General features: G+C 38.5%; 2 protein-coding genes across 2 annotated transcripts; both read left to right on the top strand.

Annotated features, from left to right (window-relative positions):
- The first annotated feature begins 4,793 nt into the window (after positions 1-4,793).
- Positions 4,794-6,631, top strand: zgc:86599 (Cyt_c_Oxidase_Vb domain-containing protein). Its single transcript, XM_017488941.2, has 4 exons — positions 4,794-4,950; positions 6,008-6,078; positions 6,180-6,279; positions 6,377-6,631. Exons 1-4 carry the CDS (start codon positions 4,857-4,859, stop codon positions 6,487-6,489), a joined length of 378 nt encoding a protein of 125 aa, XP_017344430.1. The 5' UTR covers positions 4,794-4,856; the 3' UTR covers positions 6,490-6,631.
- Positions 6,632-8,572: 1,941 nt separating this feature from the next.
- Positions 8,573-14,489, top strand: actr1b (actin related protein 1B). Its single transcript, XM_053686606.1, has 11 exons — positions 8,573-8,769; positions 9,583-9,647; positions 10,560-10,635; positions 10,725-10,850; positions 10,998-11,122; positions 11,211-11,427; positions 11,822-11,914; positions 12,176-12,350; positions 12,647-12,708; positions 12,850-12,890; positions 13,003-14,489. Exons 1-11 carry the CDS (start codon positions 8,722-8,724, stop codon positions 13,103-13,105), a joined length of 1,131 nt encoding a protein of 376 aa, XP_053542581.1. The 5' UTR covers positions 8,573-8,721; the 3' UTR covers positions 13,106-14,489.
- Positions 14,490-16,144: the final 1,655 nt, after the last annotated feature.

Here is a 16,144-nt window from a genome sequence, read left to right as displayed (position 1 = left end):
TTCTTCTTCATGAAACACATTCAAGTGGTAGTGATTGTACCTTTTGGTCTCATCAGTATGGTGAACTGATTTTATTTGATCATGACATGACTTGCTCAGGTGGCGTTGTTCTTCTTTTTAACAATTTTCTTGGGAAATTATTGAGTCAAGATCTAGCTTAGATGGACATTGGTTATTTTGCATTCCAAAAGTCGATAATTTTTGCATTATCTAAGGAAACGTATATTGTCACAACCAATTGTCCTTAAACAGACTCTTTATTTATGAAATTTCACGGGTAATAGATGACATGAAAAGAAAGTATGCTACTGACTGTTATATTGAGGGTGATTTTAACATGGTGTATGATGAGAAGTTAGATTGGCCTCCTACTAAATATAACATTATATATATATATATATATATATATATATATATATATATATATATATATATATATATATATATATATATATATAACATTATACATCATTATAATTCATTATTAGTTCATTTTTGTAATAACCAAGATTTAGTAGATCCTTGGCATGAATCAAACTCGTATTTAAAAGAGTTTACTCGGTTTAAACCGGATGCTTCTGGCCAGTCTCGAATTGACCTTTGGTTAATTTCTCATAGATTTTTACTTTAATTTGTTCAGTTGATGATAAATCATAAAGCTAAACCCTTCTGTAACAAAGGATATTCGAAGTTTAACTCTAATCTTCTAGAAAAAGAGGGCTATGTGAAAGCAGTTGCAGGTATTGTTTCAAATATTAAAGATGATCATCAGACTTAAAGCTGCAGTAAGGGACTTTTTTGATTAAAAATGGACAAAAATCAATTATTGAGCAAGTACATAAAAAAATCAGTGTTCAAAACTGTCTCCTTATCTTAACTTGAATCGTAAAGGCAAGCTTATAATAATGATTTATAATTTGAGCTGTCAGGTCAGATTTTCGCAGGAAACGCCAGTTTGACGTCATTCGTCTTTGTGTCCATAGAAAGAAGAAGAACTGATTACTATATCATGTGTGTGGGTGCTGAGGATGGTGGCGTGTTTGTAGCTTGTTCTTATAACAGTTGCTTAGAATTTAAACTTGTCATCTAGATGGCTGCTTTAATCTGGATAATTATAAACACAATCATCGTTGACATTTGGGGAATAAGCTGCTGTCAAAACCAAGAAACTTTGAACTTCAGAGAGCCTGCAGTCAAAAAAGGAATGTGACAGAACCCGTGCTAAACCGGGAATAAATACCGGATGGCTTTTGAGAGGTGACGAAAACTCCGAGACCTGAAGGGATTGAAGATTGACGCAGAGATGCTTTTTTCTGCTGAACAAGTCAGATATTTCAGTGGCTCAATAGTTAGCTAGCTAACATTAGCACACTTGTTCGCTTGATTCAGCTAGCTGTCGCGTTTCCTATGATTTTGTTTTGTTTTGCTGTGGTCAGTGGGGTAAATTGCAGTTATTTTCTGCTAGCTATGAGAGAGAGCGATTTACCCCACTCCAAGAAAACCGTATCCACCTCCACCTTCACTGTCAAGTATTGGAGCTAAATCAGAGACAGTCTAAAGATAACATTAATACACACAAATTAGTTACACAATGTTGATGTTGGCAACCAAAGTTTAATAATAATAATTTGCAATGTATGACTTGATCTGAGCTAACTGAGCAATCGTTAAATGTCAGTAGCGTGATTTATTTCAAAACATTTACATTTGGTCAGAACAAAAGTGGCATATATGTTACTTACTTGTTCAGATGACATTTTTTCGAATATGTGCCTGGTAGGATATACTTCTTACTGTCATGTCAATGTACAATGACAGATCCGCTGTGTTGTGGTGATCACAGACAACCCGTACGTAAACCTCAAACCATCAGATTCATCCGCACAGAGGAGCAGTGCCGAAGCACGACCCACGTAAAAAATATATATATATTAAAAAAAACTCTGCAAGAAACTTGCAATTTTATATTTCAAATAGAGATGGCGATAGAGACACAGAAGTTCAGTATTGCAGCTTTAAGTAAATGGGAATTCTTTAAATACAAACTTCATCAATTTTCTATTTCTTACAGTAAACAACTAAATAGATATGATATTTTTAAGAGGCCTCTCTTATTAAAGAAATAAATTAATGTTCTATCAAATAATATAACGATTATTATCTTTGCAGCCACAGTTAGATGAAATTTATATGAGAAAATCTAATCGGGTATTCGTTAGATCAACAGCTAAATAGATGGAAAAAGGGCAGAAAAGCACAGCTTATTTTTGCAGATTAGAAATAAAACATCAAGAAAGAAACACTGTTAAGACTTTAATCACTGATGGTATTGAGAGTTCTGATGCAAAATTAACAGCAAAAGAATAACTAACTTTTATCAGAACCTATATTCATCTTCTTGCTCAATCTTAGACCCTAATTTCCCTCAAATAGATGAACAATTTAAAATAACGTGATGCAGACTTAACAATTGAAGAGCTTGATTCTGCTGTTATGTGTTTGGTATTAGATAAATCACCTGGCCCAGATGGTCTCCCGTCCAATTTTTTATCGTCATTTTTGGGGTCTATTAAGGAAATTTCTTTTTGGAGCTTTTCAAGAAATAAGAATAAGAAGCATTCTGTTCTACCTATAGCTTGATGAGACCAGGTTTAATCACTCTTATTCCCAAACCGGGGAATGGCCCTAGATTGTTAGACAATTTACAACCTATAACTTTCTTAAACAATGACTACAAAATTACTGGGGACACGCAAACTGGATTTATCAGAGTCTGATCTATACATAATAATATTCAACTGGATTTAGTCTTGCTTGAGTATAATAAAGGTCCACACATTTAAAATCTGTATCCTGTGTTTATATGTTTCTGTAAAGCTGCTTTAAGACAATGTCCATTGTAAAAAGCGCTATACAAATCAAATTGAATTGGATTGAAAGAAAAAGATGATGAGGTTATTTCATATTTTGATTTCTATAAAGCTTTTGATATGTTGGATGATTCTTTTATTTTTAAATGTTTACAAATTTTACAGGTTTGGTGAATATTTTCATAAGGTTGTTCAGCTGTTCTACACAGATGCTAATAGCTCAGCTGCCTTGCCAGCAGGTACTTCACCCAGATTTGACATTAAGAGAGGGGTTAATCAAGGCTGCTCCATTTCGCCCTCTTTATTTATTATGCCTATAGAGATGTTGGCACTCTTTATTAAAAATTTAAATATTGAAAGATTAAATGTGTTTGGACAGCAAATTGTGATCAGTCAATTGGCGGATGATACAATATTATTTTTTAAAGCATTGACCAGATTCCTAAAGTAATTGAGATAATTAATTATCTCCATTAATTATCAAGACCATTAACCAAATTCATTTTAATTTTATATGGAGAAAGCTTGTACACTATATTATAGAACTCATACAAGACTGGTGTAATGAGAATGAGAATGGTGGATTACAAGCCTTTGACTTACAGTTTATAAATGAAATGTTGAAAGTCAATGTTTTATAAATAATGAAAATGTTTTTTGGTTTTGCATTCCCAGGGATATATTTAGCATTAATAGCCATTTTTGCTACTCCTCCCCATATTTTGTCCAGTTTTCACCAAATTTGGCTCATATCATCTTGAGACCTGAATATCAAAAAGGAATTTTGATATTCAAAACCATTCTCCTGTAATGCACTGGCAAACGCATAAAAAAAAAAACGCTCCCTCCAATCCTCTAGTACTGCTCGATGGGTCCCACCATCTCTCAGGGTACAAGGAAGACCTGCATTAAGACTCTTCTCTGTTCTGGCACGTAGGAGGTGGAATGAACTTCCTCTAGATGTCCGAACTGCTGAGTCACTGGCGGTCTTCAAATGACATCTAAAGACCTACCTCTTCCTAAAGTACTTAATTTAGCACTTTGTATTTACAAATAAATAAATAATTAAATAGTGTTGTCCAACAGCATTTAAAGACTGATGGTATTCTTAGTCTTAGTGAACCAGTATCAGGACGTATTTATTGATAGAGATTTCAAAGAACTTCTGTAAGTTGTTCTGGATACGGACGTCTACCGTAAATGTAAATGTAAATGTAAAACAGGATTTGAGGGTGTATCTCAGCAATGCATCTATGTATCATCATGAAACATATCTTCAGGACCATGAATGTACTGAAGACGTTTTGTGACCGTGCCACCTTGTGGTCAGGAACTATAACGAACGAATGAACGAATGAACGATGGATGGATGGATGGATACATAGATAGCTAGAGGGTGCATGGTGGCTTAGTTGTTAGCATGTCTGCCTCTCACATCCAGGGTTGGGGGTTCAATTCCTGCCACAGCCCTGGTGTGCAGAGTTTGCATGTTCTCCCTGTGTACTCCAGTTTCCTTCCCCAGTCCAGAGACATGCATAGTTGGGTGATTAGCAAGTCCAAAGTGTCTGTAGTGTGTAAATGTGATTGTGCCCTGTGATGGATTGGCACCCTATCCAGGGTATACCCTGCCCTGTGCCCCATGCTCCCTGGCATAAACTCTGGGTTCCCTGCGACCCTGTAGAATAAGCAGTATAGAAAATGTATGGATGGATGGATATATAAATTACATATAAAATGTATTGGTGTATCTTAATTTACTGCTTTATTTATTTGCATGTATAATGTCATTATAAATGTATATTTTGTATTATGTTTAAGATAGATAGATAGATAGATAGAATAATAAAGTTTTGAAAACAGAAATTCATCCGCTTTTGAGACCGGTGTGACGTGTCCACCTCCATGTATGAGTATGACGTCACTTGTACGCGCCGTTATTTGCGTCATCGGTGTGTGACCGGTGCAGTTGGAGTAGAAGAAGCAGAAATGGCTGCAAGGTTACTAAGAGCTGCAGTCCGGGCTTCGGCTGTGTGCCGTGTTTCTCCCGTTCCTGTCCTCAGCAGGGGCATGGCGGCCGGAGGTGAGCGGGTTAAAGTATATTTTATTTCAGTAGTGACGGCTTTTAATTTTTATTTGTCTTCGATATAAAAGCTCGTGTGAAAACAGGCCAAGGACAAGCAATGGCGTCCTGAGGATAACATCTGCTCGAATAACGCACTACATTCACTATTCCGCTACAATAAACTGGTTTTATTTATATTTTAGTAATTGAGTTCATTTATTTTATTCTTCAAAAGCGCGTGAGGTTTAATAGAGTTATCAGAAGGTTATCACTTTATAGAAATAACGTCTTCTTACGCGGCTAACTGCTTCCGGGTTATAACTGTCAGCTTTCATTTAAATTTGTGTTTACATCAAAATTTCACTATTTACTCTTTTAACCTAATGTTTTTTTTGTGTGTGTGGCTTTGTTTTTTTTTTTTTGGTGTTTATCTTTATTTATTTATAATGAATTGTTAATGATCAAAGAGTGACATTTTTTAAATACCTTTCCAAAAAAAATATAAATTTCATGTGCTGGGCTAAAAAAAAATTTTTATTATTATTTATATATCTGACAATGTCTTTAATGATTTAAGGAAATGTATTTCATGTGTATTTTAGTTATAAATATAGGTGTGGAAATTATTAGCATTAAGAACACAGTATTGTGTTCCTGCCAATAGAAAGAGCAATGTCAAGGTTAAAGGTCATGCTCTGGGGGACAAGCAGTGTTGGGATTCAAACTTACAACCTTCTGATCCATAACCACTGAGACACCACTATAATAAATGATCAGGGCTGAGTTTCCCAAAAGCATCACAAAGATGAGTGTGTTAACGTGGGAGGGAGAATTCAGTGTGATGCTATTTAATTGTTATTTGTGCTGAGATGCTTTTGAGAAACTTCATACAGGATTTTTTTTTTCTCCTTTTTTTTTAATGTGAACTTCAGGGAACTCATGTCCTTAAGGGGGGGGGGACCCAAAAAGCTTTTAAAGTTCTGGAATTTCATGTAGATGTCTTCATGAAGTCTGTTTCTGTGCACTTGGTGACCTGAATGTAACGTATGTGTGTGTCTCTCTGTCTGTCCTTCAGGCATTCCCACTGATGAACAGCAGGCCACTGGGCTGGAGAAAAAAATTCTGAAGTCCTTTAAGGCTGGCGCGGTACGAGCAGCTAAAGCTTGTTTTTAACACTTATTGATCTGCTTAGAATGTGTTAATTGTTTGTGTGTGTGTGTGTGTGTGTGTGTGTGTGATGCTTTCAGGACCCGTACAGTGTGTTAAAGCCGAAGCAGTACGCTGGCTCCAAAGATGACCCACACATCGTCCCCTCCATTAACAACAAGCGCATTGTCGGCTGTGTCTGTATGTCTGCGTTTAAAACTTCACTTTATCTTCATCGTTATGTGTCATTTGTGTGTATGTGTGTGTACTGTACATTAACTGTCTGTGTGTGTTGTAGGTGAGGAGGACAACACAGCCATCGTGTGGTTCTGGCTGCATGAAGGAGAACCTCAGCGTTGTCCATCCTGTGGCTCGCACTACAAACTTGTTCCTCATGAGCTTCCTCATTGAGAGACTGTAAACATTCAGCACTGTTTTTTTCCCCCCGTGTTAAATAATATAACATTTATACACACAGAATTACTGCAGTTACACACCTGACTGTGGAACGTGTGTGTCTCACCAGTTACTCTTAATAAAGACTTCAAACCTCTGTCTGTTTGTCTGTCTGTGTACATGGGGGTGTTAGTTTGATTGATTGACAGGTAGCAAGACTGAGTACTCGTACATGTATACAAACATACATTTTTAGTTCAGTTAACAGGTATGTTTCTGTAGGAGATCCACACTGTTTCAGGAATCAACAGTCTGTGTGTGGATTTTTTTTTTTTTTCTCTTTGGCTTATCCCTAATTTCTCCATCTGGGGATTAATAAAGTCTTATCTCCCACAGTCGCTGTGTGTTAATAGTCAGTATGTAGTATGTGTGGTCATTGCAGCTTTTTAATCAAAGGAAGACTTTATAATGAGGTTTTACATGAAGTGTGAAATAAACTGATGGGAGATGTGCTGTGAAGCTCAAGAATGCTGAATGAACATCAGGGTAGTGCTGATCTTCACAAACTGATTATATATATATATATATATATATATGAGAACTTGGGGTGGGGAAGAAATGTCCTACATTTCCAGCAACTTTCTGAATGTGTAAATATTTGTATTAACATGAAAAGATTCAACAACTGAACAGGTTTCACAGACATTGAGGAACAGAAATGGAATAATGAGTCCTGGAATGAAGTGGAGGGGCAATTTGAGAAGGAATAGTCAGTATCTGGTGTCCTCCAGCTGCTTTAAGTACTACAGTGCACCAGAATTGTCAGTTCCTGCTGTGAGATGTTCCCCCACTCTTCCATCAAGGTATTTGCAAGTTCTCCATGATGTCTGAGGGAACAAATGCTTACATGTAATTTTCCAATGCAAGGACGATCATCTGTTCTTCCTGCTGCACTGTTTTAGGTGTGTAAGATCTGTAAAGTTTATTTGGGTTTTATAAAATTACAGTCCCCTGGAAAAAGGGATATTTACACGCACGCACACACGCACACACACACTTTTTTTTTAATTTATCTGCGTTATAGCTCTCTGCAGTTCTTACCTGGTTTCCCACTGAAGATAAGCAGGGTTGAGTCTGCTCAGTACCTGGATGGGAGACCTCCTGGGGAAAACTAAGGTTGCTGCTGGAAGTGGTATTAGTGAGGGCAGCAGGGGGCGCTCACCCTGTGGTCAGTGTGGGGTCTAATGCCTCAGAATAGTGACGCGGACGCTCTACAGTTAAAAAAAAAAAACCAAACTCTTAGACTGAGACCTTAAACCGAGGTCCTGACTCTCTGTGGTCATTAAAAATCCCAGGGCACTTATGGTAAAGAATAGGGGTATAACCCCGGGGTCCTGCACAAATTCCCCCATTGACCCTTCTCTATCACCCCCTAATAATCTCCATCACTGAACTGGCTACATCACTCTCTCCTCTCCACTAATAACTGGTGTGTGGTGGGAGTTCTGGAGCAATATGGCTGCCATCACATCATCCAGGGGGAGGATACACACTAGTGGTGGTTGAGGAGAACCCCCCCCCAAAATACTGTGTAAAGTGCTTTGAGTGTCTAGAACAGCGCTATATAAATAAATGTAAGGAATTAACCATGAAGAGCAAATCGGTCACTTTATAACTGAAAAGCGCTGTACACATCTGGGCAGAAAACTCAAGTGAAATAAATCTATTTTATATAACTCTATAATGATATAAACTCGGATAAAATATGAATAAAGCACTTTCACTCCCAGCTGTCAGAGATGTGGGCTAGTAAGATAAATAACAGAATTAAAACATCTGCACAGGTAAAAGAAGTAAGGGCGTCTGTTTCTCCTCTGTAAGTGAATTTGACACAAATATTTTGTGCGAATTATTTAAAAGTCTATTAAATATTACAGTATATTAAATATAGTAAATATTTATGTCCAATCTATGAAATTTCGCTGCTTCAGGCTGACGCGTCACGCCCCTACTATCAGGCAACGTTTTCCCGTACAGCAATCTGATTGGCTGATCCAGCTGTCAATCACACACTGGGCTCGGATGAGGGTTGGTTGTCTCGTGCGCTGCAGTTCGGTTGACACGCAGCACATCTCTGCGGGTGTGTGCTGGGGCGCGCGCGGATTTTACATGAACACAATTTTTATAAAATAAAACAACACTCATAAACAAACACAGATACACACGCGCGCGCGCTGCAGAGCCGAAATGGAGTCGTATGATATTATCGCTAACCAGCCGGTGGTCATCGATAATGTAAGTATGATGATGTCACCGATCCACACCCTGTTAGCACAGTTAGCATAGCCCGCTGAATGACAATGGCTTTGTGCGGCTAGCGCTCTATGCCAAACGCTTATTTGTTTACTTTATTTATCTATTACATTTGTTCGTTCGGTAGGTTGAACAACAGATGAATAAATCTCTTACTTCCCCTCAGTGTAATCATGAATAATCCCCTGATACAGTTTCACTTCTTCTGTGTGTTTATATCAGCACTGAGCGCTAACTGCTGCTGCGAGAGGAAACAGTTAGCCCTTAGCTGTTTAGCTAATGTCATACCGGCTGTGTAGCATAACATGCTAATCTGTTAGCTGTGTTTATTTTATTCTGTTTCTACAGCTGTGTGTTTATTATTAAAGTGAATCCGATAGCTGACTGTTATTGTGGCTGAAATGGCTTGTCACTGCTGTGGACCCGCCTAACACACACACACACACACACACACACATACACACACACACACACATACATACACAATATTAACTCAACACACAAGATGATGTTATTTTACTGTAGATTTGCAGTCACATCACCACACTGTTCATCAGTCTTCTTCCTGTCTGTGTGTGTGTGTGTGTGTGTGTGTGTGTGTGTGTCCTCCAGCTGTGTCTTATGACTGAACACAAACTGAACATCCACAGTCTGAAACTGTAGAGCTCTTTTGTGCTAATAAATAAAATGTAATATTATGACAGATAAAATTCTTAGAGACACACGCAGCAGGGTTATTTCTGTGTGTTATGTTATATGTTGTTAGTGATTGTGTGTTAACTGTGTTCTCTTTAGGGTTCTGGTGTGATTAAAGCCGGGTTCGCTGGAGATCAGATACCTAAATACTGCTTTCCTAATTAGTAAGTGACTTATTGACATCATCAGTGTACCTCAGTCTGACTTTAATGACTCTGTATCTTTTAATAATAATAATATGTGCGGTGATGTCATTATACTTTTCCTTCCTTTATTTAAAAATGTCACCGAACTTAAATCACGTTATTAACATTTACACCACGGCGCTGCTGAGTTCTGGACTGTGATTGGTCAGAAGGTGGTGATTAATTCTCTATAACAGCGGCTCTGACAGTAGCGCAGGTTTATATTAATGCGCTCATTCTAAATACGCTATCGTTTCTATAGTAACGGCTCATTCACAGGGATGTGTATGGTGGACACTTGACTGATAATAAACAGATTAATAAATTGTTGATGGGAAGTTTTCTGTAAGGAGAAATGTGTTTATGTAACATGTATGGAAGGAGTCTCCAGTGTTAGCACTGTGTAACTGTCAGGTAAAGCTGTAACTTTGTTTTCCCAAATCTTCAGCACAGAGGAGTTTACACTTCTTTACTGTTTCTCTGTAACGTATGTAACAAGCTGCGTTTTTATTTTTTCTTATTAACGTGAAGAGATGGAATAGAGAGAGGGAATAAAGAGAGGGATGGTGAGGGAACAAGTGTTTATAGCTGCTTCACCAACACTAAATGTAAATATAAACAAATAAAAAGTACTACATATTGTTTTTTTAAATAATCAATTGTATTAGATTGTAAATTGCTGTGGTATAAAAGGAATAAAACACTTGGATGTGTGGGAGAATAATCAGCTTTGGGCTGCACACGCACACATGTATTTTACTGTAACACACAGTTTAGTACTGACTGATATTTATTTATTTATTTATTTATCACATTCAGTTGTGTATTGTGTTCAGTGTGTGTGTGTGTGGTTTGATAAACATTAATTCTGTGTTGTTGATTAATGTGCAGTGTCGGTCGGCCCAAACATGTGCGTGTGATGGCCGGAGCACTGGAGGGGGATCTTTTCATCGGGCCCAAAGCTGAGGTAACGCACTCTATACACACATACACACTGCACTTGCTACACTGAGCACACTCTACAAATTGCAAAAATGTGTGTGTGTATGTGTGCAGGAACACAGGGGTTTGTTATCAGTTCGGTACCCAATGGAACATGGCATCGTTAAAGACTGGAATGACATGGAGAGGATCTGGCAGTACGTTTACTCTAAAGAACAGCTGCAGACCTTCAGTGAGGAGGTACTGAACATTCTCTCACACACATTTGTCCACGTTTCCCAGTTACTAAGCAGCAGTGTTCTCATGTCCTTCACCACTTAAATGGTGTGTGTGTTGTATGATCCCCTTCTTGTGAGAAAGCACTAACAATTTGTTGTGTGTGTTCAGCACCCTGTATTATTGACTGAAGCTCCTCTGAACCCAAGTAAAAACCGCGAGCGTGCAGCTGAGGTCTTCTTTGAAACCTTCAATGTTCCGGCACTTTTCATCTCCATGCAGGCCGTGCTCAGTCTGTGAGTAACACGCACACACACACACACACACACACACACGAATATTGCGGGTAACTGCGAGGTGATGGTAAACTGTGTGTGTGTGTAGGTATGCGACGGGCAGGACGACAGGTGTGGTGTTGGACGCGGGGGATGGTGTGACCCACGCCGTGCCAATCTACGAGGGTTTCGCAATCCCACACTCCATCATGCGTGTGGACATTGCGGGCCGGGACGTGTCCCGATTCCTCCGCCTGCTCCTGAGGAAGGAGGGGTACGACTTTCACACCTCTGCTGAGTTTGAGGTCGTGCGCACTATTAAGGAGGTAGGGCACTACAATAAGAGCGGAGCCTAACCTGCATGGCAGTACTGGCTGATGGGGTGTGTGTGTGTGTGTGTGTGTGTGTGTGTGTGTGTGTGTGTGTGGTGGTCTGTGAGCTTTATGCGCTTTCCTCCGGGTGTGTTACTCCGCCCTGTGACGCAGCATGAACAGCAGTTTGAAAAGATGCGCTTGGCTTCACGTGTCTCGGAGAACACACGTATTAGCCTTCACCCTGCCCCAGGTGGTGAAAACATTTTATCACATTTAGCCCCGCCCACACAATATGATTGGATGAAGAGTGAGCTAATAAACACCACTGTGCCAAGTTTAGTGTGTAATTAATGTAATTAACACCTCTGTCTGTGTCTGTGTGTGTCTGTGTGTGTGTGTTTTCCAGAGGGCGTGTTATTTGTCCTTGAATCCTCAGAAAGATGAGACTCTGGAGACAGAGAAGGCTCAGTACACACTACCGGACGGGAGCACACTTGATGTAATTACCTGTTACTCTTTCACTCAACATCACTTTGTGTGTGTGTGTGTGTGTGAGAGTGAGCAGTGTGCTACAGTAAAACACCTCCATGTGTTTTATTTTCTCTGCCAGATGAATTTAGTTCTTTAGTCATGATACTTAGAGAACTGAACATGTGGGCAGAGCTAGAGACAGTGACAGCACACAGTGTTACTTACCATAGTGGAGAAGTGTACAGAATAATAGTGTGCACTTTTAGATGTGTGTGTGTTAATTGCATAGATTGGGCCAGCGAGATTCCGGGCCCCGGAGCTGTTGTTCCGACCCGACCTGATTGGAGACGAGAGTGAGGGAATCCATGAGGTTCTCGCCTTTGCCATACAGAAATCAGACCTGGACCTCCGGCGTACTTTGTTCTCCAACATCGTCCTAAGTGGTGGCTCCACGCTGCTCAAAGGTGCTGTATTAATTACTGTCTTAACCAGTGCTCAGTTACAGTGTTAATCACCATGTTAATTAGTGTGTTGATAACGGTGGTAATTGTGCGGTTGCGTGGGGTGGCACGGATTATTTAACCAACACGGAACCGTGTTTCTAATGACTTCATACAACTAAAAGCAGTGTAATCATCCAGTATAGAATTAACACATGGATTAATTAACACAATGTTCAGGTGCAATTAATGTGAAGATTTAACTCTGTGTGTGTGTGTGTGTGTGTGTGTGTGTGTGTGTGTGTGTGTGTGTGTGTTAGGGTTTGGAGACAGATTACTGAGTGAAGTGAAGAAGCTCGCTCCCAAAGACGTCAAAATAAAGGTTCATCAATTTACTGTGACATTAACACGAACACTTCTTATCATTACTGTTATTATTAACATTGAAGTGTGTGTGTGTGTGTGTGTGTGTGTGTGTGTGTGTGTGTGTGTGTTTGTGTGTGTGTGTGTGTGTTTGTTTCAGATCTCAGCACCACAGGAGAGACTTTACTCTACATGGATTGGGTGAGAAGATGTTGAACACATTTTTGTGTGTATAAAAGTGTGTGTAAGAGTGTGTGTGAGACTGTGTGTGTGTGTGTGTGTGTGTGTGTGTGTGTGTGTGTTTGTTTTACAGTGGCTCTATCCTGGCTTCGTTGGACACCTTTAAGAAGATGTGGGTTTCTAAGAAAGAGTATGAAGAGGATCGAGCACGTGCCATTCACAGGAAGACCTTCTAATAAGCCCCTCCCACTGCTTCACCCATGCCCCGCCCCCTCCCAGCTATGACACTGCGGCTGATTGGGAGTGTCTGTGCAGTTCTGATCTCTCTCTTTCTCACACACACACACACACATTTACTACAGTGTTGTAATGATTTTGTCCTTCAGCTTGTCTGTGTGTTCCAGTCTAAAATTAAGGGTTTTTTCTTGTTTCTGTAAGGTGTGTGTGTGTGTGAGAGAGAGAGAGAGAGAGAGAGAGAGAGAGAGAGTGCTTGTGTGAGAGTTGTTATTGCCACTCCAGGAATGATGTTGGTCAGCTCTAGGCCACGCCCCCATGTTATTAGTCAGGAAGTGAAGGCATGCAGGTAAACATGTCCACACACACACACACACACACACACACACAGAAACCCGCTCAGTGGTTAGTTTAGAAACTTGGACTCTCTCATTTAAATATTAATTTTACTCTGTGTGTGTGTGTGTGTGTGTGTGTGTGTGTCAAGGGTTCGTGGTTTGCAGAAAGCCCTTAATGCTTTCTGTAGAGAGCTTGTTGAAGTAGTGAGATGTCATATCCTGTGGGTGGGGTATGCAGTATCCAGTGTGGCATGGTTTTGTCTTTTCCCCCTCTTCAGTTATGTTATGTAACTGGGAGTGGGTGTGTCTTTAACATATTGGGTAGCCATGACAGCAACAACTATGAGTTCTTTATGCTTTGTGATCATATTGTACCTTTGGTCACTCGACTGATATCACCATGGAAACAGCTCCAAACTTCACCACTGACTCCCACTACAACATTTTTTTTGTTTGTTTTTTTCTGCTTGTTTTAATTTATTTTGATTTTGCTATGGAAACTTTATAGCATTAGCAATTTAGCCAGTCAGTTTATTGTAGTCACGAGTAAAATACGTGATATTAAACCCTTCAGACCCCTCACCTAAATTCTGTTCACATTCCACTCTGTGTGTGTGTGTGTGTGTGTCTGTGGAAGGGAGCAGGTTTAATGATTCTGGATTAAAAGACAGAGTTTGACAGTTAGTCAAAGTCAGAGTAGTGCAGTGTGTCATTATTAAATCATCTCAATATTTCATTACATTTGCTTTTTACGCACACACACACACGCATACGTGTGTATATATATATATATATATATATATATATATATATATATATATATATATATATATATATATATATATATATACACATACATACATACATACATACATACAATGATTCAGTGGATAATAAATCAGAAAATGTGGCCAGAGATTTGTTTCATAAGAAATAAAAACTGAAATGTGTTTAAATTAAAATTTTCTTCTTTACATACAGAAGCTCTGCACATGAACTCTCTTTACTGCTTATGTATAAATTATAAATAAATTAATTAAAAACTTCATCTGGTGTTGCTGTAGCAGAAATGTCCATCAGTCTGATCTCTCTCTCTCTCTCTCTCTCTCTCTCTCTCACTCACTCACTCACACAGAGTCATAAATATGTCTAACATGGCTGGACTCTGGACGTGTGTGAGAGAGAGAAATGATTGGACTTCAAGTATTCTGATGAAGTTTTGGATGCCCTGGTGTAGAGAACTAAAGAGCACTGCTGTATATTATTGATTTTCCTGCAGCTCTGCCTTTTATAAATCTAGTGAGTTTTTTTCTTGGAACGTTAAACAGGTTACACAGTAAAATCAGAGACGCTGTGATGAGGAATCTGGATTTATCAGCTGTTTTTCTCTCTGTTCAGATGAGATGATGAGGATAATTTCACCCTTAGCAGTGTGTTAGGTTTTAGAGTACACTGATTTTGTTGCTGCATTTCATCTCGAAAACATCAGGCGTGTTGTGCCAGGAGAATCCGAGGGTCATCACAGATTTGTCATTTTGATTTGAAAGTATTGAAGAATATAGAAAAAGTAGCTGCTGTAGAAAAAAGCTTCAGGTTTGGTTTCCACCATACTTTACCCATTTAAAAAAGAAAAAAACTAAACTCATTTGTCTTTACTAAAATTCCAGGAAGAGATTCTACATTTTGACTTAGAAAAAAGTATTACCCACCTCTGGCAACAATATCATTATATGGGTTAATATGTAGGATACATGGGTAATATACAGGTAGTATATGAGTAATACTAAACTTTCTGTCAACAATTATTGCCATCAAGACAATAATTTAATACTGAATGTGATTACAATCAAATTTTCTACGCTGTCTTCAAACTGTCTTTAAAAATTGTGCATTTTTACACAGATGTTTACGATAATTAACTCTAATTGTGTGTTAATATACATGAGTGATTAAATCAGTACAAACTGAAATGCATCTCCTATGCATGAGTCTGAAAATCTAATTTTAGAGGAAGATCTAGTTTTAAACAGCTTTAAACAAAGGTTTCAGTCCTGAAAAGTTTAGATCTGAGAAGTAAAAAAAAAAAGGAACGAGAAAATAATAATAGTAATAATAATAATAATGTAAGGAGGAAGTTATGAATGGAAGTAAAGGCTCTGTGTACAGGATTTTAAATGCAGTCTGTTTCTCGACACAATACGCATGTAAACCTTTTAAAAATATGTCAGTCTGCTGTTTTCATCTTTTACTTTACTGTTCAACAATAAAAGACAGCAACAATGACAGGTTTAAAACATTTATTTGTAGCATATTTATTCCTGGCATCAGAAAATCACGTCAACAACAGTGTTTGAAATAATCTCCAAATTCATCATCACAGTGTGCACATGTCAGTTTTCCTACCTCAAGGTTTTTGGGATTAACTTCATATTTGATGCTGGCCACGCCCCCTTATAATCATGTCACAGGAATCAAGTCATGTTATTTCTTTCAGGTAGTTCAACTGTAAGCTGATCAGTTTTAACTTTCACTGTTCAGGTCAGGAAATAAGTTTCACTGTGATAATGTAGCTAAATTCACCCCAATAAGTCTTAAGTTTTACTATATTAAGGAATTTGATCACACATTTATATTGATTCTCATACAGACGTTGACTTTCACGTGAGAAAGTTTGTGTTTTAATGATCTGCACACCTGAAATTT

Source organism: Ictalurus punctatus, chromosome 16 (assembly GCF_001660625.3).
Source record: "Ictalurus punctatus breed USDA103 chromosome 16, Coco_2.0, whole genome shotgun sequence".
NCBI classification, from domain to species: domain Eukaryota; kingdom Metazoa; phylum Chordata; class Actinopteri; order Siluriformes; family Ictaluridae; genus Ictalurus; species Ictalurus punctatus.
Note: the sequence above shows the minus strand (reverse complement) of the source record. Positions and strands in the feature narration are given on the sequence as shown.

Bases quoted from the DNA above. Each gene is read 5' to 3' on its own strand.
- zgc:86599 (XM_017488941.2), top strand. From the start codon at position 4,857: ATGGCTGCAAGGTTACTAAGAGCTGCAGTCCGGGCTTCGGCTGTGTGC. The intron at 4,951-6,007 runs GTGAGCGGGTTA...TCTGTCCTTCAG, and splicing joins CAGGGGCATGGCGGCCGGAG to GCATTCCCACTGATGAACAG. The intron at 6,079-6,179 runs GTACGAGCAGCT...TGATGCTTTCAG, and splicing joins AGTCCTTTAAGGCTGGCGCG to GACCCGTACAGTGTGTTAAA.
- actr1b (XM_053686606.1), top strand. From the start codon at position 8,722: ATGGAGTCGTATGATATTATCGCTAACCAGCCGGTGGTCATCGATAAT. The intron at 11,915-12,175 runs GTAATTACCTGT...TTAATTGCATAG, and splicing joins CGGACGGGAGCACACTTGAT to ATTGGGCCAGCGAGATTCCG. The intron at 12,351-12,646 runs GTGCTGTATTAA...TGTGTGTGTTAG, and splicing joins TGGCTCCACGCTGCTCAAAG to GGTTTGGAGACAGATTACTG.